The 24,654-nt window shown below is 42.4% G+C and overlaps 1 protein-coding gene across 8 annotated transcripts in view; it reads right to left on the bottom strand.

Annotated features, from left to right (window-relative positions):
- ARHGEF6 (Rac/Cdc42 guanine nucleotide exchange factor 6) overlaps positions 1-24,654 on the bottom strand; it is a 116,649-nt gene that overhangs the window by 77,000 nt on the left and 14,995 nt on the right. For all 8 annotated transcript variants that reach the window (XM_070463253.1, XM_070463252.1, XM_020875337.2 and 5 more), the window contains 3 exons: positions 8,368-8,452; positions 6,071-6,195; positions 4,278-4,479 (listed from right to left, as the gene is read on the bottom strand). In XM_070463253.1, the coding sequence (XP_070319354.1) occupies positions 4,278-4,479; positions 6,071-6,195; positions 8,368-8,452 (412 nt within the window). The remainder of the gene's footprint in view (positions 1-4,277; positions 4,480-6,070; positions 6,196-8,367; positions 8,453-24,654) is intronic.

The following is a 24,654-nucleotide window of genomic DNA, read 5'->3' as shown; positions in this document are numbered from 1 at the left end:
ACTGTACAGCAAGATTTGGGTGGCAAAGGATTCAAGTCGTCTAAGAGCTGATACCTACCTTCCCAACAAGATGTTTGCATTACACCAAGTTAATCTCCTCCACAGTCCCTTAAACACTCTCCACTTGAACTACCACAGATCTTTCATGGTTTTCATTCTCCCCAAACAACCACTACAACTTATATTGTCCTCCTCTCTCTTTTGGACCTATCCACACGGCCTCCGTGTCTTTGAGGGTTCGGCTCAAGTCCTATCTCCTCCAGGAAGCCTCTTCCAACCTCTCCAGTCACAGTGCACTCTGTCCACTGATGATCTGCTATCTATTTGACACTTCATCATCCACCACTTTGTAGTGTCCATTGGCAGTTTAATCTCCAGCTCTTACCTCTCTCCCATGCTCTAAATTCATCCTGCCAACCTGCTAGAAATCTTCAGAATGATAACCTGCTGGCACCTCCACTCAACATGTCCAAAACAACTCATCATCTTCCAGTACCAATCAGTCCCAACACACACACACACACACAACCTCCTATCTTCTCTATTAAGGGAGTTCAGCATGTACAAAACATTTTCTATGTCTAAAGCACTACATTAGGCACTATGGACACAGAAAGATATACAAAGATGAATAATTTCTGCTTGACTTCCTTGTCAGGATGAGCTGGGTACCTCTCTTCTGCGCACCATTCTCCAGACTACCTTGTATTTAGAACTTACCATTTGATATGCTAATAAGACCATCTCCTCACAAGACTATGAACACCACGAGGGCAAGAGGTATGCCTGAGGTTTCTGTGCCTCACTGGTGCCCTCATCATAGAACTGATACCCTACTCCTGGCAAATAAACCTTTGCTGCCCAGCTAGGTGGATGACACTGCATGCCCTTAAGGAGCTCACCATCAACCTGGACCCCTAGACTTGGCATTATGTTCACCTCTTCCCTTTCCTCTTAGCTAATCATCAGCAAGTTTTCTTGATTCTGTTTTCACAGTATCTACTGTATCCATCCACTTTCTCCTCTTCTCCACGGTCATCAAAGTTGATTGCTGAGACCTCAGCAGTAGTCTTTACTGCTTTCCCCACATCCTCCTTGATTATCCCCACCACTTCCTTGCCATCCAGCCCCAACATCACCACTAGAAAGATTTCTCTAAACCGCATGCAATCCCCGGCTTGCAGCTTGTCATTGACAGCCTTCTTAAAGTAGCTCCAGTCACACCCCTTCTCTTCACTCACCTGACCCTCAACCTAAATCCTCCTACCACTCACTCCGTGCTTCCCTACTTCCTAGCTTTAACTTAGTAACTGCTTCTATCCTCTGCCCATCAGAAGCCTCTTTTCATCTTTCAAGACCCAAGTCAAGTGCTTCCTTCCTCTTAGGTTACTGTTAATCAAATAATTTCTTTACTTTTCCAACTGCTTTGTACATATAACTTTGTGTGACTCTGTCCTAATCTGTCATGTACACACCTATCCTGACTACTAGACTGCAAAGTCCTTGGGGGCAGAGTTCATGAGGACAGATTATTACAACCCCCTTCCCACCAAGTGGGCTTCCCTGGTATCTTAGTTGGTAAAAAGAATCCACCTGCAATGCAGGAGACCCCAGTTCAATTCCTGGGTCAGGAAGATCCCCTGGAGAAGGGATAGGCTACCCACTCCAGTATTCTTGGGCTTCCCTGGTGGTTCAGATGGTAAAGAATCCGCCTGCAATGCAGGGGACCTGGGTTCAATCCCTGGGTTGGGAAGATCCCCTGGAGGAGGGCATGGAAACCCACTCCAGTATTCTTGCCCAGAGAATCTCATGGACAGAGGAGCATGGTGGGCTACAGTCCGGGGTTGCAAAGAGTCAGACACGACTGAGTGGGTAAGTACAGCACAGCCCCACCCAGTACCCAGGAAATACTCAACGAACAAGCTGAACAGAATTGAATGACCTGCCCCACAACATTCATTCATTTTCCTAATATTTACTGAGCTAAACCAACAGAAAAAACAACTCTGCCCTTGTGGCACTTATATGCTAATGGTAGAATACAGGTGGTAAATGAAATAAATAATTAAATATACACTGTTAGAAATAAATGGTAAAAAACAAAAACCTACAAAAGAGAAAGGGGACAAGAGTAGAGGGAATAGGGTCTGATTTCCCCCTGGGTGACTGGATAAGATGCTACTTCGAAGCCAACAAGGGAGCAAAGACCTGAAGTAGGTAAGGGTGAAGGGACAGCAGGTGAGGCAGGAACCTGTCTGGAACAGGCAACCAGGAGGCCTGCGTGGCTAAAGTGGAACAAGTGAGGGGGAGAGAGGTCAGAAAGAAGGTCAGAGGGGACACCAGAGGCCAAATCCCAGAGGCCATGTAGACAATTGGGATGACTTTGACCTTCACCATTTTTGAGATGGGAGCCATTATAGTATTCAAGTTACATTTTAAAAGGGTCATTTTAAAAGTACCCTCTCAATCATTTTAATAGTGCTCAAGGTACATTTTAAAAGTACCTTCTGGCTACTGAGTTTAAATTACACTATAGGAGTGACAAGGACAGGGGCAGGGATGCCAGTTAAGAAGCTACTGCAATAAACTAGGTGGGAAGTGGTCCATACTCTTCCAGTCCTAGGCATTCCCTGATGGGCAGGCCTCCTGACCCCAGTTAGCCAGACAGCTGGAAAAGAGTTTCTAAGGGTTAATTCCCCAGGTGCTCAAACAAGAGCCAGAGCTTGCCAAGTGCATCCTTAACTGAGTTGTAAAACAAAGAGAGTTTAGGAAAAACTCAAAGAGAAGGGGTCCAAGACCAGGACCAACAGCTCAGGGTGGTTGGTTCACAAGGGAGGAGCCAGACTATATGCTACAAGGCATCTCAGTAAGGGACACGATAAGTAGTGTGGCATGCTGTCTGTTTGCTACCTACATCCCCTCAACAATGCTTGGGATTCCCAGGCCAGGCCAGGAAGCAAGCACTGTTCTTTTTACTTTTCTGATGAAGGCATTGAATCAGCGAACAAAGTTAGGGTGAATTTGTCAAATTATTTAGAGATTCTAACAATCAGATTATTCACATTGAAAGATGCAAAAGGGGTAAAAATCGGCTGTGAAAATCATCAAAACCAAGGAAGTTCCAGGCAAACCCCATGAAAATACTTCAGGGCTCAATAGAAACGCCTCGATTCCCAGTACTAAAAGATTCTAAGGCATTTGCACACACACATATAATTACAAATCTGTTAGTAAATAGTCATTCCATTAAAGGAAATGCTCTACCTTCACCCGACACACAACACAGAAAAGCATGAAGCTAAATTTTAGCTCAAATACTTTAGGGAAAAGCTCCTAACAGTGGTTATATGGAGGAGGACATGAGAGGGGAACTTTTATTATCTCCATTATCTATTTCGATAAGTTTTAACTTATAGTGAGCCTATAATCTTATTAAATAATAGTATTAATTTTGAGGTATTAAAAAAGCAAAAAAGACATCGACCAAAGGAAAAAATATACCAAGGAGCTAGCTACTCACAAGGAGCCAGTCTTGAAGCATGAAGAGCTATAATAATGTGAATAACTGAACCTTATTTTATCTGTATTATGACATATTTTTATAATGCTAGGGATTTTTGTTGGTTTTGTAATATAAGCAAGATTTCTTTTTTTGAAGAATAAGAGGCAAGTAAGTTACCTAAGAAAGTTCTAGAATGATTACGGATGAGTGATTAGATTGCATTTCTCTGGGTATCATCATGAAAAAGGGTAAACGGTTAGCAGTGTGCAATGAGTTTAAGGGCAATCTTATTCAGAATCAAAGTGGCCAGACAGCTTCCTGCAGCCTTGTGATTGTTATTTCTCCTACATATCTCTCAGACATTTAGACTTAAGTCTGCTCAAAGAGCTTAGGGCTAAAAAAGGAAGTGAGCACATGGCCTCTCTTATTATTCTATTCTGCCATCAGTGATTCTTGGAGTAGCAGGAAGGACTTTGTACGTGGGCTACATGGGCTAGAATTAGTAGCAGAAGGGGACATAGTTAAGGTGGAACAGTTGTCTAAGCTTTGAATTCTTTTGCTTTTTTAGTTTTTTGCCGCCTTGATGTAATCTAAATACAACTTGGCTTCAAAATATCTAATCACAGCTTTTTTTCCCCCCAGTTCTGTGCTAGTCTTTTTTACATATACCAGTACAAACAATTCTGTGAACCAATGAAAACTGCAAGATTTTCCATCCAAAGACCAAGAAAATAGAAGAGTCAGAGTCAAAAAAGCTTTGAAAAGATTGACTTACCACTGGATTTAATTTCTCGGACATAATTACTAGGGAACCAGCCCGTTCTCCCATTTAATGTGCCTTCCCACCAGCCTCCTTCTTCAACTCTAGTGACATAAATGATGTCCCCTTTACAGACAGACAGCTCATCTTCATTAGTCTGCTTAAAGTTGAATCTTGCCTTTACTATCAACTGGTGACTTCCATTTTCCGTCATCTCCTGGAGAAATAAAAGTCACACCAGATTAGGTACTCATCTCAACGAGGCTGGGGCAGAAATTCTATGAATTTAGGCAAATAAAGTAGGGTGACCAAGGATAAAACCCCAGGTCTATCTCAGTCTTGAATCTTTAACTTAGGAATGGGCCTAACATAGGTAGGCTTTGCAGGGGCACAGGCGGTGAGAAGAAGGGGATTAATAAAGCCCTCAAAATTGTAGGCAAACTTTTGCATTTGTGAGAACGCGTATTTTGGAGGGGGTCATGCCTTCACTTCCTTGTCCCCCACCAGTTATCTAAAGATACTACTTTTATTTTTTTGGCCACACCACTCAGCTTGTGGGGATCTTAGTTTCCCAACCAAGAATCAAACCCAGGCTCCCCGCAATGGAAGCATGGAGTCCTAATCACTGAACTGCCAGGGAATTCCTGAAAGATACTTATTTAAATGAGCTAGGAAACAAAGTAGATTAATAAACTATCCCACTCCGCCTGTACCCAACACCCAGACAAAGTCTTACATAATTACATGACCAAGATTAGGTACTAAACTTCTCTCATAAAATCTGCCTCCCACCTCCCAATTACTAAGAATATCTTAAATTGGCTAAGGCTTAGTCATATGCAAAGATCAAATATCCCATAGTTACCCAAGTCAGGAGCTCTTAACCTGTCACAGGTCCCTGAGAAGATGATAGCACAATGTGCCTTTACCCAAAACAGAGACTAGTAAATTCAGGGAGAAGATTTTGCATACAATTTGAGAGGGCCCAAGGGGTATAGAACCATACAGTGTTCATCAGCTTCTGAAAGGGATCTCTGATCTCAAAAGGTTAAGTGCTTTGGAAGTAATTAAAGTACTTTGGAACTAATAGCTCCTGATGGCTTAAAGCAAGTGGGTGGATTTTGACAAGGAATAAAGGTCTCAAAAGAGCAGAAGCTAGGGTGCTTCCTTCCAAAAGAAAGCTCCCATTAAGACTAAATGCAATGATAACTGAGCCATCCCAATCCAGGAGCTCCTCTCGAGCTCAATAGAATGCAAAGAGAAAAAGAAAATGGCAGTGATGCTGATGAGAACAAGTAATATATATTGATTGCCTGCACTGTGCCAGGCGCTATTTAGTTCTCTAATAAGCTGGGGGCAGGGGATGGGGGTGACGGGGAAATAACAGCAAACTTCCCTCAGGAAGTCGGACTAAGAGCTGACATTTGCATAGGGTTCTCAGTTGCTAAATTCTAGAAGGGGATGGGCTTCCCTGGTGGCTCAGATAGTAAAGAATCTGCCTGCAATGCAGAAGACCTGGGTTTGAATCCCTGGGTCAGGAAGATTCCCTGGAGAAGGGAATGGCTACCACTCCAGTAGAAAGGGATAGAACTTTGAGGCTTCAACCCTGACTTTCTGACTCTGTGGCCCACATGCCTTTGATGCGTTCCCTTGGGCCAGCCTGAATTGGGGTGAGGTTCCAAATTCATTTTATCACAACACCCCAAACCAACAGGATGGTATCTCACTACCTATGGAGATGTAACCGAGATAGCCATCGAATTTTATGGATTTAAAAACAGGCCAGGGGAATTGGGGACCATACTTACCACTGGCTTTGACTGCCTTTGCAGTCCTGGAGCTGTGCTAGAAACTGCTCCCTGTGGGTTTGTCTGAGAACTATTAGCAGCGCTAAGAGAAGAGGAACGTCCACATGGCCTTTCTGAGAGCTGATCTGTGAAAAGAGGAAAAGGCACCGTAAAGAGAGCCCCTTGTGTTAGAAAAACGTCTCCAGCAAAATATTATCTTTCACGGGACATTATCAAAGGCAATCTGACCAGACTTCTAACCGTTCCATGATGAACATGCTGAGCTTATTTCATCCCCCCTCCCCTCCCTTGCAGTGGCCAACTTCTCTTTCTTAACCTTACTGGCCATTGTTCTCCAGTAGAATGAAAAACAGCAACACAACCACATTTTCTCTTAACCCATTTATCTACAACTCTTTGCTCTTGAACCCGTTGCAACAGTATGCCCTGTGATCCCCAGCAGAACTATATTGAGTACCAAACAGCTGTCTGTGGCTCTTATTACTTTGAAATATTTTAAATTTCTTGCTTTGTTTTTTGGCCCATAACTGAGTGGTTCTTTTCTTCCTCACATGGAGCAGTCTATGTGGTACATATAATGTCAAATCTCCCTTGTGCCTGGGGGAGGGGAGAATGAGAATGGGAGAGAATGTGTGTCTGGGAAAGATGCAGTCTTGATACTAGAATCTTTTTTTTTAACTCAAACTCAAGAGTCTTTTCCTTGAAACCATGTGAAATTCGATCAGCCCAGCGCTGAGTTGGGTGTTTTCAGAATGCCCAGAGCATACTAAACGGAGGAGTTGGCTCCCTGACAAATTCAAATGAGAGTTCTTTTCCTCTCCATTTATTTTTAAAAGATATAAACTGCAAAAGTCTAAAGCCCAAACAATCCCTAGGCGACAAGCTCAGTATCCAAGTAATTTCCTTGATGCTGTGGGTTTTAACTTTCACCTCCTTGTATTTTATAAATATCTGTGGCAAGGGAAGAGACTGTAAAACTTGCTAGGAGAGTTTGGCAAAGGAACATATAATTTGTATGGCATAATGTTAGAATTATACGATCCTCCCTGCCCAGAACTGGATAGTTGTCATGTGTGTTAAATATAGTTACTTGAATTAGCTGTACTTTCTGCTATACGCCTTGCAATAGAGCCAAAGCATTTTCTTCCAGAAAGCAAAAGAACAACTTCAGAGAAGTATTTTTACATTTATTGCTATTATATACAGCTCTTTTGACTAAAACTGTAATTACTTGATAGCTTCCTAGATGCTCCAGCCTCTTCGGCACTTGATTCTATTGTCTGTTCTTGTTCTGTAATTGTTTCACGTGGGTAAGTCGAGTCTCCCTAAATAGATGGTAATTTTCTCCAGGGCGGGGACCACGTCTTACCCTTCCTTCGTAGCACCTGGCGGTGCTGGGCACACAGCGCATTGACTTTCCAGTGTTTTGAGCAGCAAGACCCACGCTGGAGCATCGGGGCTCTACAGTCAGTGAGATGTGGGTCTGAATCCAAGATCTGCTGCTTACTTTCTACTCGAGCCACTATGGGCCTGACCTTCTTTATTTGTAATATGGACCTAATACTGACACCTACTCCACCTACTCCCAGGCTTGTTTCAAAGATTGAATGAGACTGCTGATGGCTCTTAGGACAGCCATGACCCGTGGTAAGGGCTCAATACATTTTAACTATGGTTATTACTGTCCTGCTCTCAGTAAGATACTGTAGCATGGAAGGAAAGAAGCTCTCCTTTAAGGTTATCATCATTTGGTTCACATGTACTAGGATCTACATATATTTCATTCTGCCAATGTGATGGGTACTAAATACTTAAATAAATGATGTTCTTTTCTCTCACTATGAACCTGAGGTTTCATTTCCAGTGCAAGGTTACTGAAGGGTTCCTTAACATGGACAAAGACATACTGAAAACTATGAGAAAAAAAGAAATATGTCTCTGGCGGGGAAAGGGAAGTAACGGCTGCATTTTGTAAACTTTATGAAAAAAGGAACTGATCTTTTTCCTTTTAATTTTCTGCCTTGTTATACTCAGGGGCCTATTCAATAGCTTTGAATGAAATTGTTTCTTGATTCCTATTATATTAAGGGCATTAGAAAAACATCTGTAATAGTTATGTTGAAATCCTAAAGTATGACGAATTAAAGCATCTGGCACCCATGGGGTTCTTTTAAGGGGAAGAGAGAAATCTGTCCCAAGGGCACAGTTGTGGCCATAGTCGGATCCTAGAGGAATCAGAGACACGTGAACCCAAACATGTCACCCAGAACCCCCCACCCATCTCAAGCCCTACTTACCTTCTGTTGCTTTGTTGACAGCTAAAAGAGTGTTCAGAACTTTGGAGAAATTGACCCCTGCATAAAGGTCATCAGGATCAAATATCTATGAGAAAGGAAATTGAAACTGTTAAGACACTGTAAGTATTCAACTCAACAAACCAAACTATCAGAAGGCCACTTCCTCCAGCTCTCAGGGGAAAATAACGTAAAAGCCAAGACCCAAACCTCTGTATACCTTTGGGAAAAAATGAAAGCGGCAGCAAAGCCACCTAATGACATGTGGCAGCCATCAGTGAGTCAGAGAGAAGCAGTAATGGGAAATGAGAACTACGCCGAGTGCAGGGCCCACCAGGAAATGCACAGACCTGCTCTTCTGACCTGAACCCATCAATACTCTCGGCCCAGTTACCGGAAACCCTGTGCTGGGTTACAGTCAGTGCCCATCACCTACCCAAGGAGGGGGAGCCTTTGTGACACCCTTTCCTCAGTACAGTTTATTCACTGTTCTCAGCCAGGCACTGTCAGCAGTGCCTTCCTCTCTTCTGCCCATCCTCACTGCGGCCACCCATTGGGTCCCAACTTCACACGGCCCAAACTTCCTGCCGAGGCCTGCCTCTTGCTCCCAGCCTCAGTGCCCAGTTTCTGCCGCTTGACCTTGCCCCTCTCAGCTCATCTTCATGGATCTGACCCTTGGCCAGTCTGAGCCTCTAGGTTCTTCCTGGCCTTAGGTAACTTTTCCGGATATGACCTCTGGCCTTCCTGATATTGCTCAACTGCTGGCAGCAAAACACTGAAGAAATACAATATTTCACTTGGCCAGTTGCAACCATCATTCTGATATCCCACTGTCCCTAGGGAAGATACCAAGCAGTTACTGTTTTAAAGACAATTGTTCACTTAAAAGTGTATTCAATATCTTGTAATAACCTATCATGGAAGTGAATCTGAAAAGAAATAGATCTATAGATGTATAAGTGAATCACTTTGCTGTGCACTTGAAACATTGTAGATCAACTATACTTTAGTAAAAAAAATAATTTCACAAATTTAAGAATAAAATTTCAGATGCATTCAATGTATTAAATTATATGGAAATGTCTTCTAGTTTCATAATTGTGTATTTGAAACTAGAAGTCTGCTCAAGGACAGGCTCAACCTACTAATCTGCCAGTCAATGATACAGATCTATATATGTTTTAGTGGCTAAGTCTTATCCGACCCTTGTGACCCCATGGACTGTAGCCTGCCAGGCTCCTCTGTCCATGGGATTTCCCAAGCAAGAATACTGGAGTGGGTTGCCATTTCTTTCTCCAGGGGATCTTCCCAACCCAGGGATCAAACCCACATCTCCTTCATTGGCAGGCAGATTCTTTACCACACTGAGCAACCTGGATTTCCAGATCTATACATGAATATCTATTGTGCTGTGCCATGCTGTGCTCAGTTGTATCTGACTCTTGCTACCCCATGGACTGTAGCCCACCAGACTCCTCTGTCCATGGAATTTCCCAGGCAAGAATACTGGAAGTGGGTTGCCATTTCCTTCTCCAGGGATCTTCCCAGCCCAGGGATCGAACCCACATCTCCTGCATTGGCAGGTGGATTCTTTACTACTAGCACCACCCTCCAATGCTTAACCAGATGCCCACTTTCTGGATGGAAATACACCTTCTTAAAACATTTGGTTCCAGGATGTCAAGAACTTTGCATCCTTTTTTCCCCAAGTGTGGTGATGGGAATAAAACGTACCTTTTCATGTGGAGCATAGTTGGTAATGAGCCTAAGATTCTGAAGGATCTGTCTTCCCATCAGGTAGAGACATTTGTTTCATTTCTAATTTGCATGTTTTCTGGGAGCTATGTCAAGATTCAATTTTATCTTTTTTGTGTACATATTCTTTAAGACCTAAAATCTGTCTCTTGAGTGAAAATATATAGTATCCATTTTTTTCCCACATTTGGGAGGGAGGCCGTCAGTGTAAACAATATATGCAAATGTGGGCCTCTTCTGAGACTCACAAGTCTTTATTCATTTAATCAATGAACGTTTTGCATTCAAACTTAAAATGACTGACGAGCCCAATCACATCTAAAAATGAGATCCTAATATACTTCTAGCAAAGGGGAGATGTCAGTATTACTAAAGAGTTAAAGGACACTACAATCCAAATATGTTCCTGAATGCTACAATCTAAAATGCAAAGGTTTCCAGGAATAAATGGATAGGCATTCTGTTTTAGTTTGCCAAGATCTGAGTGAACAAGATGCAGCAGACCCTAGAGAGACTATCAAGTATCCCATGGGATTCCAGACTTATTGCATCTCCTTTAGAAGTGATATCAATGGGAAAGTGTTAATGACATGTATGCCAAAATGGTAACAAAGCAAAAACCTCCTAGTGGGAGTGTGAGCATGTGTATGCACATGGATATGTGTATTGGGTAGATGTGGTGGAGATGAGTAGTGTCTAAAATAATAAACGGACATAAATATTAGCAGAAAAAGGCCGAGAACTGTGATTAAAAAAAATCCACCTTTCTTTTGAGGTTGCTCCTTATCCAGGTTAATTGACCTCCTATAGGCGACCACACTGGCAATATTCACTTGTATTAGTCGTTGTTTAGAAGCTCAGTCATGTCCAACTCTTTGCAACCCCATGAACTGTAGCCTGCCAGGCTTCTCTGTCCATGGGATTTTCCAGGCAAGAATACTGGAGTGGGTTGCCATTTCCTTCTCCAGGGATCTTCCCAACCCAGGGATCAAACCCACATCTCCTGCATTGGCAGGTGGATTCTTTACCACTGAACCACCAGGGAAGCCCACTTGTGTTGGTACTTGGCTGAATTTGAGAATAAAGACACTGATCAGAAAATGAAACATGCATCAGCAAGAGGCACTGCATCTGCTTGAGGGAAGTTGCCTGCACTATACACAGTTCCCTTTTTTAGAAAACCTCAACACACTAGAATTTACCCACAGATGCTGTTCTGAAGCACTCGGAACTACATAGGAAGAAGTTGGAAGGGGCCTCTCAGGACTAGTAGAGAAGGCAAAGTCTGAGGGTTATGATTTCTGAGCCAATGGAAAGTTAGACAGAACCATGTCACCCTCCACTGCACCACACCCTCACGAGCCTCACATGGAATAATACGGAACATTCCATCCCAGACCTTCTTCCTCGCTCTTGAAATTGGTCACCTACTAAAATGGAAATACTGTCTATAGAAAGTGCAATACTTTCAGCTGCTATCAGTCTTTTACACCTTAGTGGAAATGAGAGGTGTGTGAGACCAAGTTTAGAGATGATGATGTGGAGAAAAACTAAGAGCACTGGCACCCTGGAGAAAAACTAAGAGCACTGGCACCCAACTGGGAAAAAGCAAGGAAGACTCCCCTACCATGGAGAGGGTATGAGGTAAGTAGATTCCAATACAAGTCACTTGCCTAGGATTAATCCCAATCATTTACATGTACAAAATGGAGAACCATTTCCCCTTTTCTATCTGCAAAGCACTGGGATGGTGAAAAGGTAATGCAAATTTGTGCTCAGATGCTATATGCGATTTCCCAATACAATGGCCGGATGACACGCATCTCTGGCTTCTCTATGCAAGCTTCATGCACCTGTTTGGTGTCTCTGGTATGAAACTGAGCTTCAGATTAGCTGAACTTTATTTAAAAAAAAATTTTTTTTTTTTGGTCCACACGCAGCATGTGGGATCTTAGTTCCCTGACCAGGGATTGAACCTGTGTTCCCTGCACTGGAAGCATGGAGTCTTAACCACTGGACCACCAAGAAAGTCCCTAGATGAACTTTCTTGATACTTATTTTGGTGCAGAAATTAGCTGCTTAGTTCCAGTTGAATCTGTGAAGGCTGGATGAACAGCAGGATTCCCTCCCTCCATTTACCACTACTGTGAGGCAGACAGGAAAGAAAAGATTGCTTCTTAGACTACAGCTCAACAGTATCAAGGTCCCAGGCCTGCCATGGAATGAGGCAAGGTTCAAGAATAACAACAACAAAAAAACATTTACTCTACACTGGGTAAGCAATGGAGAGACAGGGAGTAAAGTTCATTAAAGATTTTAAGTATTTACATAGAGCCAGCCTAAGGTCTAATCCTACATCAGCAGCTGAAATCAGACAAGGCCTTTCATTTTTAAATGTTTCCCCACATTTTTCCATTTTGGATATCCACAATGACAGCAAAACCTATTTTCCATCCACTAAGCACCAGGTGTTAATTCTGAACCATTGGGGATCTGCCAGTATAAGCTGCACAGAAGTTAATATTTATATGGCTTTACAAATAGATCCTTTTTGGAGGAGTTTTCAGTTTCAACATGTATGCTATTTTATGACATCCTCCCTAAACTGACAAAAGTAAGGAAGCACAGGAGAAGACACTCCCCCAACCATTTGGTAATCTTACTGCTACAATTTCCTGATTTACTGAGCCCTTGCTATGTGCTATGGGCTGACACCATCCATTCATTGTCCTCGATTCTCCCAGCAAGCCTGTAATCTGGGTACAGTTATTTTCCCCATTTTAGAGATAAGTAAATGGTGACTAAAAGTAAGTAGTTAAGTCACAAAGCAAGAATGTGATGGAATCAATAAAAATATACAAGAAAGTGCTCTGAGGAGCATTTTAGCCCTGTATGCATACTTGAAGTTTTACTGTGTATATGTTAGTTGTTCAGTCATGCCCCAACTCTTTGCAACCCCATGGACTGTAGCCCATCAGGCTCCTCTGTCCATGGGATTCTCTAGGCAAGAATACTGGAGTGGGTTGCCATTCCTTTCTCCAGGGGATCTTCCTGACCCAGGGATCGAACCCAGGTTTCCTGCATCACAGATAGCCTCCTTAGCATCTGAGCCACCATGTTTTCCTGACATTAAAAAGATGAGAACGAAATCTGTGAGTTTGTACATGAAAAGAAATCCCTTGCTGCTGTCAGTACAAGGAGTACCTTTACCACCGGCAGCAAGTTGGTTACAACCTCTGAGACAACTCAGTTCAACTAATTGTGACAAAGAGAAACTCACCTGTATGAGAAGACTGTCTCTGCAGGGGTTTGCCTAACACCTGTGCTGTCTTTCTCATTTCAGGGGGCAGCCCTGACCCAGCAGGCACCTCGTCGTGTTTGCCAGAAGGGGTTCAGGGCTGCACTAAGTTACTCCTGTTTGGTCGTCTGGTTCCATCGTCCATATACGTTAAGCGTTGGCTGACGGGGTGGAGGGTGGAGGATCCGGCCCATGGTTACAGGACCAAGTGAAACCATTTCTCAGCATCATGCTCCAAGCATCTGCGTTAACCAGTCATAGCACCAGCCACATCCTCGTTAAGACAAGAAGCCATACCACAAACCAGTTCAGAACTCAGTGATGCCTCTAATGTCATGTGGCTTCAGTACCACTCAGAGCATTTCATTTAAAGCTAATTCAGGGTTTGAGGGGATCACAATAGACTCCATCACTCAACTATTAAAGCCTAATCAACTGCAAAGCAAGTGATTCAGTGAGACCACATGGATATAGCTTATGTTTCAGGTCCATTTTAAAAAAAAATACTTTTTTCAAATATTTTAGGAACATTCCATCTCTTCCTTGTTCTTCTTGTTCTTATTGAATAAGATCTTAAATTAACTTAGACCATCTTGAATCACATTCTCTAATCCTCACAGCTGAGCACGCTGCCTCTGTTAACCCCTGAACTTTGGAGGAAATGTCATTATGTCGTGCGACAGAGCAAGCAAATCTGAGCTGCTTAGTCATATTTCACTGGGTGGCAGTGCTCCTGGCTCTGTAAACATGACCTGGGATGCTTCCACCCAGCTCCTCCTAAAAGCAGTCACCCAGTCAGCAACAAATAATCCTCTCATCTCAGAAACTGGACTCACTTTGATACTTGTATTCCACTTACTAGAATACAGGAGTTAGCATTTATACTCTGCTTGGTTTTAAATGATAACTCTTCCAATTTGATATGGTACAAAGCCTGCTCACTACTTCTCTCCCTTATTTCCTTCCTTTCTCTACACTTCAGCCATTTAGAGAACAAGGTCTGACTTATGCACGTAGCTGCAATAACATTGGTGTACTGAAAAGAGCACCAATGTGAGGGTCAGGAAACCTTGACTCTAGTCCAAGATTTGTCACTGCGGGGCAGTTGTGAGGACTCAAGGAAAGCAACACTACTTTCTTTGTGTCTCTGTTTCCCATCTGGACGGTGAGAGATGTCTTTGACCAAAGGAGTGCAGTAAATGGCCTGCTGATTCATCCTCTGAACAGAGGCTCCCAAAGGCAGCATCTTGGCTGGGTCCCCAAGGTCCAGAATCTGGTCTTCAATTCTCAAGGCTCTTGAAAATAGACTCACATTAACCATGTTCACAAAAGGCTAATACATAAAGCGAAAAGCCAATGTACTAATTTTTTTAAAAAATGAACCATTAAGAGGATTGGATCCTTCCATTTTATGGTCTAGATCACTCTCTCCCAACAGAGAAATCTACATGGTAAGCCAAATTACAATCGGAAATTTGTTGGATTATACGGAATCAGAGCAAAGGGAGTCTGGGGTATCACAGCCTAACATAATTATTACCTGTTTACAGCTGATTTTTTTTTCAAAATGTCATTTTTAAATGGCTTATTTATAAATTCTGTCTCTATCTTGCTGCCAGTGCCTCATGGGACTCGCGTTGCAATTGGGGATGGCTTTGACCATCTATGTCCTTTCGTTTCTGTAGATTTATACAGAGTTACTTTAGATAACTAATGTGGGCTTCTTGATGACTTGGACCTCATGATATCCAGAGCCAGGAAGCCCAGCTTCATAGAGCTCCTGTACAGCGAGCAAAGGTCTGAGCGTAATTGTTACTGCTCACGCCTCATCTCGAAATCCCCAAATCCACTACCAGATGGCTTCCTCAGCATCACTGACATCAACGCATCCAACTTTATGATCTCCATTCTTCCTTGTTAGCACATGTTTACGGCAAAAACCACTTTCTCCACAACAGAAATTTATCTTCAGTTGAGTAGCAAGTGTTCAGGAAAGAGGCAAAGGAATGAGGAATGATATGGGCATCCTGGTGGAAACAGTGCCAAGATTAAAAGGAGAAACAGAGAGGACAACTGGCTTTGGATAATCTCACCAAAAAGAGAGCAGATGTGAAGGAAAGGAAAAGACGGAATCTCTCTTGTCAATAGCACTTGCCAAGGCAAGGAGGGAAGCCGGCGACCTAGAACCAGCTGCCGCCCAGCCAGATGGCCGCTGTGGCCCACCTCCCGCCCCCCACCTTCCTCCTGTGCCCCTGTCACTAGACTCACACAAGCTGCCAGTTTTGAAGGGTGGGGCGGACAGACACAAGACACCCCAGCTGCTGAAGCATCTGCACACCAGAGCTGGGGGTGTCCTCCCGGAGCCCCAAGTCCCCACCCCTTCAGAGAAGGCAACTTGTTTCTTAGTCTTGCTGACTGGAACAAGGAGCATATCTTCCCAGAGATACAGTGTCATCCCCGCCATTTAGTCTCTCTGACATCTGTAATTCAGTCACATTAGTTATTAAACAAGCCGCTGTGGGCTGGCCAGAAAACAGCCACCGTGTAGCACCACATTTCTATGGGAAAATGTGTTGTGTGCTCCTTACAATAATGTAAAAACAAACTTTCGGAAAATCCATTTTTATACTGAAGAGTGCCTGAACATGGGGTCTCGAATCAACATCTTCATCCTTTATACTTCTTCCTTGTCCTTTCATGTAAAGGATGAATTAAAAAGATAAAAAATTACCCTAGACATTCCAGGTACTATTTCTTTTAGCACTCCCCATGATGAATCCAGCCATAGGTATAAAGACCATGAGGTCTTTATAAAGAGGCTCGGAAAGTCTAAGAGCTGAGAGCTCCGGCTGGTTTAATTGTCCAGGCAGTGAAGGAGGGGACTCTCCTATGAAGACAAGGTTCCCGAAGCCCCTGCTTTCTATGATTTAGGCTCAGAGCCTGAAAACCTAGTAGAAGCAACTGCTTCACGACAAATTCCATGCACAGGAGAGACCAGTGTTACGTGTTGTTGCTCAGTCATTCAGTTGCATCCAACTCTTTGCAACCCCATGCACACCAAGCCTATATCAATTAATCATCACTCACTGGTGAACTGGTAAGGCGGACTATCAGAGAAACTTAAATAAGTCCCATGAAGCCAGTTTTTTAAAACATCTTCATGTCTGGGCGTCGGGGAGGGATGAACTGAGAGTTTGGGATTAGCGGATGCAAACGATTACCTATAGAATGGATAAACAACCAGGTCCTCTGTCATCCCCTTCTCCTCCTGCCTTCAATCTTTCCCAGCATCAGGGTCTTTTCAAATGAGTCAGTTCTTCACATCAGGTGGCCAAAGTATTGGAGCTTCAGCTTCAGCATCAGTCCTTCCAATGAATATTCAGGACTGATTTCCTTTAGGATTGACTGGTTGGATCTCCTTGCAGTCCAAGGGACTCTCAAGAGTCTTCTCCAACACCACAGTTTGAAAGTATCAGTTCTTTGGCGCTCAGCCTTCTTTATGGTTCAACTCTCACATCCGTACATGACTACTGGAAAAACCATAGCTTTGACTAGATGGACCTTGTTGGCAAAGTAATGTCTCTGCTTTTTAATATGCTGTCTAGGTTGGTCATAGCTTTCTTCCAAGGAGCAAGGGTCTTTTAATTTCATGGCTGCAATCACCATCTGCAATGATTTTGGAGCCCAAGAAAGCCTATCATTGTTTCCACTGTTTCCCCGTCTATATGCCATGATCTTAGTTTTTTGAATATTGAGTTTTAAGCCAGCTTTTTCACTCTCCTCTTTCACTTTCATCAAGAGGCTCTTTAGTTCCTCTTCACTTTCTGCCATAAGGGTGGTGTCATCTGCATATCTGAGGTTATTGATATTTCTCCCTGCAATCTTGATTCCAGCTTGTGCTTCATCCAGTCCAGCATTTCGCATGATGTACTCTGCATATAAGTTAAATAAGCAGGGTAGACAATATACAGCCTTGATGAGCACAAAGCTGAGGGAGGGAGGTGGGCAATGAATACAGGAGTCCCCCCTCCGGCAGTCTCATCCACTGCCTTCCTAAAAGTCCTCCACCCTCATGCCTCTCTTTCTTCTTGCTGTCTGCATAGATGGCACACACATAAGCTCTCAATCAACTCCACTGTAATACTCTCTACTTATTCTGCAAGGTTTAAGATTAGCCCTGGCTTTCCCATTGGAAAGCCAACTCTTTGCAGCACAGTGTCCCCCAGCCCTGGTCCAGCATTCAATATATATGAGACACTCAATAAACCACCATTCATTGGTGAATTGGTAGGGTGGACTATCAGAGAAACTGAAATAAGCCCCATGAAGCCAGTTTTTTAAAACATTTTCATATCTGGGTGTGGAGGAGGGATGGACTGGGAGTTTGGGATTAGCAGATGCAAATTATTACATATAGAATGAATAAACAACAAGGTCCTACTGTATAGCACAAGAAAGTATATTTGATACCCTGAGACAAACCATAAAGGAAAAGAATATAAAAAATGTATAACTGAATCACTTTGCTATACAGCAGAAAGTAACATAACATTGTAAATCAACCATACTGCAATAGTATTAAAAATATTTTTCATCTCTGGATCCTCAGTGTCTAGAAGAGTGTCACATAGTAGGTGTTCAATAACTGTTTGATGAATTACAGTTTAGAAGCTTGCACCAATTGGTGATTAATTATAATTGAGGAAAAGGCACTGTCAAGACCACAAGTGAAGACAAAAAGAAATGTGATTAGCAAAGAAAAAGAATCTATTTCCATATGACTTTTCAGGAAACATCTGTTATCAACAATAACACACACCTGTGCTTGTCCCCAGACTGAAGCCCAGTGACTCTGAGGTGACTAAAGATGCTTCAAACTCCACGGTGATGGATTTCAGTGACTCACGTGCCCATGCAATTTCTGGCTTGTCTCAGGTGGTACAAATCTCCTCCCAAAGCACCATGATGTGGGCACTATAGAGAAGGATGCTGGAAAGAACTGTGAGATGTTACTGTTTGGCTGGCTGGGTTATCTTTTTTTTTTTTTTTTGAACGGTCTATTGTAAAACAGCTTAAAAGACAGCCACTACGAGCCACATTAACCTGTTCATCCCTTGCTTTAAAACAGAGTCCAAGTCCCGGCAGGGCACAGTGGGACATGACAAAATACGGCAAAGTAACCCACGAGAAGGAAGGAGCGGTGACAGGCAATTGGCAAGACTACAAATCACACGCCTGAAGTCCCTCTCACACCAGCTAATCTGGGTGGGAAGGATGTTGTGCCAAAGTTTCTCCCACTTTCTTTCTTTCTTTTGAGATCACCTTCAACAATTCATTTGGCAAAGACTTTTGGCATACTTTGCTTACTTCTCTATGTGAGTCACTTTTTCAGAATTATGCCCTTTTCAGAGATGCCCATCGATGCCTAACAGACATCAATCAACCAATTAATGAATAAGTTAATTAATTTTCCTCCATCTGACCCCAAACAAGATCTGTGCCTAGGAAACCATCCAAACACAGGAAGGTGGGCATTCAGGAGCTCAGACATCCAAGCCAGCATGAACAGTGCTTTCTGTTAAAAGTCACGTCTTTCAGCCTACAGTAACCTTGCCTATGACTGCCTACAAGATCAAGTCCACACTCTTCAAGCCAGCATTCAAAGTGCTTCTCAAGCTGGTCTCACCACTAGCAAGTGCGTCATTTCTTACCATCACCTCTATGTATGCCCCAGAATCCTTTGCTTCCTTCACTGTGCCGCTCTCTGCTAGGCACCCTTCTCTTTATGAACAAGGTCCCTCAATCATCTGAATTGTAGCGGGTCTTCAGGGCCCATCCTCCATCACTCTCCTCCATAGGGTCTTCCTCCAACATTCTACCTCAGTACACAATGCGCTTCTCTTTCCACTCTGTATTATGCTTTAGACTCTGGCAGCATGGCTAGCTAGCCAGACATCCACTGAGAAACTCCACGACTATTTCCCGTACACATGCCACCTTTTCCCACAATGCTCAGCACTTGCCACACAGACGATCCACAAACATTTGCTGACTATTCCTCTTTCCTTTCAACCTAAAATTTAAGTGGCCATTTCTTCCACTAGAAACACCTATCCTTTGGGCCTACCTTCTCCAGAAGGAAAGACAGGGAGAGGTCATTTTTTTTTTTCTCATAGAACTTGCTAAATCAGGGCTCATGTATTTTCCATCACATGGGAAGACAGATGTTTGTTTTTGAAGAATATGATTGAGAGAAGAAAAGAATGCTGATAAAGCATTTACCTCACCCAAAGGAAGTGCAGTTACTGCCTGGGACCACTTTGGAGAATCAAAGTTAGAGTCCTGGATGTGCAAATCTCACACTTGAAATTGGAGTGAAATTGACAGAGTTTGGGTAACACAAGGAATAAGAAGTGACCTGAAGACGGGAAAGGCAGAGAAAGTCTTCCATATGACACTGTGTGACCTAATCTCTCATATTTTTCTTTTTCTTTTCTTTCCTGTCTTTTTTTAACTTTTGAAAACATGACAGGTGCTCCAGCTTGGTATAAAGAAACTGAGTAATTCTGACTAGGAGAGACCCAGTTTTCCTGTTAGCCTTATTTTCATCCACTAAAGAGTCACTTCAATAAATAAAGTCAGCTCCTGATAATCTACATATAGGCTGTTATATATTCAAGCTATCTAAAATTAATTCCTAACAATTCATCCACTCATTACCCATTCAACAAATATTTACTGAACACCTGGTATATGCCAGGCAGTAATGCATAAATTTGTTTTAAGATAAGAAATAAAATGGATGTTACATAAACTCTATCAAATAAAAAAGTCCCTACAAGTATACACCATCAAACATTATTTTTTATTCTGTTCTCTTTCCTTGAAGGTGATTTTTTAATCCCCAATCAAGATTTCCCCCAATCCTTTCCCAAATACCAGCATATCTTCAAAGAATGCAAGCAGATTATTTCACAGTAAAAATGCTGATTTACACTATCACAACACACATTTCTCCAAAGAAGTGGTTAAATTTCTTTGGTTAGTAAAATACCGAATTCTCTTGGTTTGCATACATTTCTCAGAAATCATTGGTAAGTAGCCCCAGTTTGCTGGAAACCTAGCCATGAAGAACAGACAAATTATTAATACAAGACAGAATGTTCCTCAGTGTTGAGGAACTGCTTCACAGGGCCAGCTCTTCATAAAAGCTGTTCACAGCTTGACCCCTTAAAGATGTCTCTTAAAGTAATGCCCGCGCTTCCAAAGGGTAGGGAAACCTGCGTGTTTTGTCTAGGGTGAGACAAGCAAGTTCTTATAACACTTTCACTCTCTGCTTTGCAAACTGCTGCGCTTCATCTCACCTTAATTTAATTCCTTCTCTTCCCCATTGCCCTATTCAATCCCTCAGTTGACATGTCTGATCTCTGTAATAATATTCAAGTCCCTAAGAAAGCATAAAGCTGGGATTTTACTCTATTTCTCTAAGCAGAACTTAATTAGGAAGGTAAATCTTCTGCCAAGAAGTCAAATAAAAATGACACGTGACTAGACGTCATCTGAAACCACACAACCCTCTGTGTGGTAGGGTCCAGTTTGCCAGGGTCTGACAAAGCTGGGAGCTAATTAGACAGATGTCTGGTGTTGTAAGTCTTTCTTCCAGATGACAATGGAAGAAGTGGCAAGGTCAATGTTGAAATGTAGATAAGGAGCAGTCTTCTGAGCTGAGTGGACATACACCTCCTCTAAAAACAAAGGTAAGCAAAGGCCCTAAGCAATCGGCCAGACCTTGTACTTCCCTTTGGTGCTAACCCCAGGGTCATCACCAGTGGCTCTGCCTACCTTATGCTGTGTTGGCAACGTCCTCACCTCTCAGACTGATTCTCAGGGGGCCGCCTCAACGATAGCATATGACCAAATTAGAAAGGGGCTGGAGCAGGGGAGAACTGGCTAAGATTGTGTGGTCTTAATAAAGGCCTGTATTGTGCTCTGTTGCCCCCAGAAACAGCCTGGATTCGAATCAACATTAAAACCAAATTAGAGTTGAGTTAGATTTAATTCCAACAAAATGCCTTCCTTTTGGTACTATCAGCACGCATTCAATTCAGTTCAGAAACTATATGTTTCCTTTTTAAGTATTACCTACCATGGGGGTTTTTGTTTGTTTTTGTTTTTTGTAGAGAGGCAATTGATTTTTATTTTCCCCCCTCAACTGTGCCCAATTCAACAGGTCTATTACTTATTTCCTGGGAGCAAAGGGGAAAGCTTTTATCAGTCATCACCAAAAACAAAAAACCATTTGTTGAATTGTTTAATTCAACTAAAACAAGAAGCAAACTGCTCTGGGGTGGATTTTTAAATTTCAAGCTATAGTAATTATAAAACGAACATCAATACCTTTGTTTTAAAAGACACACCTACTATTTTATCCAGGTAAACATAAGAAACTGAAAATATCCTTTTAAACATTCTCCTAGTTTATGCATAGACTGGAAAAGAGTGAAAAGCTTTCCTGATTTTTCAATTCCAAGAGGAATCCGTCCAAACCGTTTCTATTATTAGCACACAAAATGGTAGCTAAAGAAGTTACTGTGGTTAACAACTGAATAATTCATAGTCTCAGAAGAATTCAGTTGCTTTGTCTTCTCCAGTTCCTCTTTAGAACTGGATCCCCAAACATATTTTGCGTCCTGAGTTGTTATAAAGAAAACCATATACAAATTTCTTCTCAAAACTTAAAAATCAGCCACGCTAAGCACTAAAAACAACAGCAAGACATTAGGCTGGAGACTTAACAGGAACTTTTATAACCAGTTCATGAAACTCTTAAGATTACACATATATTACCAGAAATTAGAGTTACAGCTTCCAGTTTCTGTCCCATGGCTATTACTGGGCTATAACATCACCAAAATCTAAATTGTCTTCATGCAATCTTTCAAATAAAATATGTAAACACAGTAAATATGACCTACAAATAATTTTCAACACATTTCAACACCCTCTAAAGTCAAATTATTTTCTGTGATGCGAGACACTAAGAACTTCAAGTTCAGAAAAAGAAAAAAAGACCCACTTCAATTAGTGAGTGAAAGAGGTTAATAATGTTGGCAGGATGGAGTTCTGCTGTTCACCAGGAGAACAGAGGTCAAGCCCACCACTACTCTTCACCGAAAATTCCCAGAAACGGTCAACTTTGATTTGTCTTTGGAAGAAAGATGTTAAGTATTAGAAAATATGTGGCGATTTTAACCTTCAACTTTATTTTCTAACAACGTTTTTCCAAAAACAAGCCATCTCTGCCAAATAAAGCATAGCACTGTGAAACAAGATGGCTGGATTTTCTTTTTCCTGGTTTACATTTCATCCTCGTCTAAATTCTCAATGGAACAAGTGTAAAACCTCAGAACCCCAGGTGAAGCCACCCTTCCCCAGAGGCCACAGTTTACCCCTTCCTGTCTCCAAGGGCTTTTATTTTCTTTTATTGTTTATTTCGCTGCACTGGGTCTTCATTGCTGTGCAGTCTTTCTCTAGTTGTGGCAATCGGGGGGCTACTCTCTAGCTGCAGTAACTGGGGGCCTCTCATTGCGGTGGCTGCTCTTGTGGAGCACAGGCTCTAGTTGTTGAGGCCTGCGGACTTAGTTGCTCTGCAGTACATGGGATCTTCCTGGACCAGGGATTGAACCCAGGTCCCCTGCATTGCAAGGTGGATTCTTAACCTCTGGACCACCAGGGAAGTCGCAAGGTTTTTTTTAATGTTAAAATTCCTAAAGCAAATCTTTCTATAAAGCACAATTCCCTTCTTAAATAGAGTTTGCCTAACCTGTCAAAAGAAAAAAAGTGAACCTTTTTTGGATAATGCAATGTGATCATTTGTGAACACTAGTCTACTAGGATATATTAAAATTCCAGGGACTGCTTCGATGGTTCAGTGGTTAAGAATCCACCTTCCAATGCAGGGGGATGTGGGTTCAATCCCTAGTCAGGGAACTAAGATCCCACACGGCCCATGCTGCAACAAAAAACAGTGCAGCCAAAAAACTAAAATACAGCTAAATTAGGAAATAATTAGATGTTAGTGAGAATTTACTCAGTGCCAGGCACTAAGCTAAGTGCTTTACTTCTCTCATTTAATGCTTAGAGGTAGCATATATCTAATAATAAGAACGTAATATATACCTAATATTACCTAACATTACCATGAAGAAAGGGCTTCCCTGGTGACTCAGTTGGTAAAGAATCTGCCTGTAATGCAGGAGACCTGGGTTCAATCCCTGGGTTGGGAAGATCCCTTGGAGAAGGGCATGGCAACCCACTCCAGTATTCTTGCCTGGAAAATCCCATGGACAGAGGAGCCTGGCAGGCTACAGTCCATGGGGTCACAAAGAGTTGGACACAACTGAGCGACTAACACTTTTCACCATGAAAGAAATTATCATATAATTCACAAGTGGCTACCTCAGGTCAGTTCAAGTCCAAAACTCAAGCTCTTAGCCATTGCACTACTACACGACTTCTCAAGAACAAAGGTTCCCTGAGCAGAAATCAGACCCAGACCAAGGCGGAGAAAGTTAGAAATTCTGGCCACTAGACCACACAGCATGTGTTGGGTTACCTGACCCCATGCCAAAAATGCCCGGATGGTTATGTTTGGCAGTCTGCTTTTTTATAGTTTTTGTCTCCTACTGATTTCATTGCTTCCATGTTTCACATAGATATAGACTTTCTACCATCACCAGCAAGTCTAATCTGGAGCAACCTCTATTTTCCCTTTATCACAACTTTCCATTTAGATGTTGTTTTCCAGTTTACAAAGTGCTTCCACATACCTTATCTCATCTAATCTAATTTTCTAATCAGTTTGGGGATGAGCAACCAGATTACCCATAATTCCAACAGGCTTTGATAAATAAAAGCAATTAGGTTCTGAGTGAGGGCTTAAGGCAGACCCCTAGGAATGAAGTGCACATGTCCAAGGACAAAGAGTGGGCATCTCTTCTGCAGCCCAGACCTTGCCTGACCACTCAGTCATTCTAGCAATCATTCATTTAATAAATATTTACTGAGCACCTGCTATGTGCCATGTTCTGTCATGACTGCTGGCATTATAAGGATGATCAACCTCTAGTTCCTGCCTTTGAGAAGCCCCAAGACTAGTAGAGAGAGAAATGTGATCACAGATTACCATGCTGAGAATGGGCAGGCAGCAAAAAGGTAGCTGTGCACAAAGGATTATG

Source organism: Odocoileus virginianus, unplaced genomic scaffold (genome assembly GCF_023699985.2).
Source record: "Odocoileus virginianus isolate 20LAN1187 ecotype Illinois unplaced genomic scaffold, Ovbor_1.2 Unplaced_Contig_1, whole genome shotgun sequence".
Classification (NCBI taxonomy): domain Eukaryota; kingdom Metazoa; phylum Chordata; class Mammalia; order Artiodactyla; family Cervidae; genus Odocoileus; species Odocoileus virginianus.
This window is presented reverse-complemented; position numbering and strand designations above follow the sequence as displayed.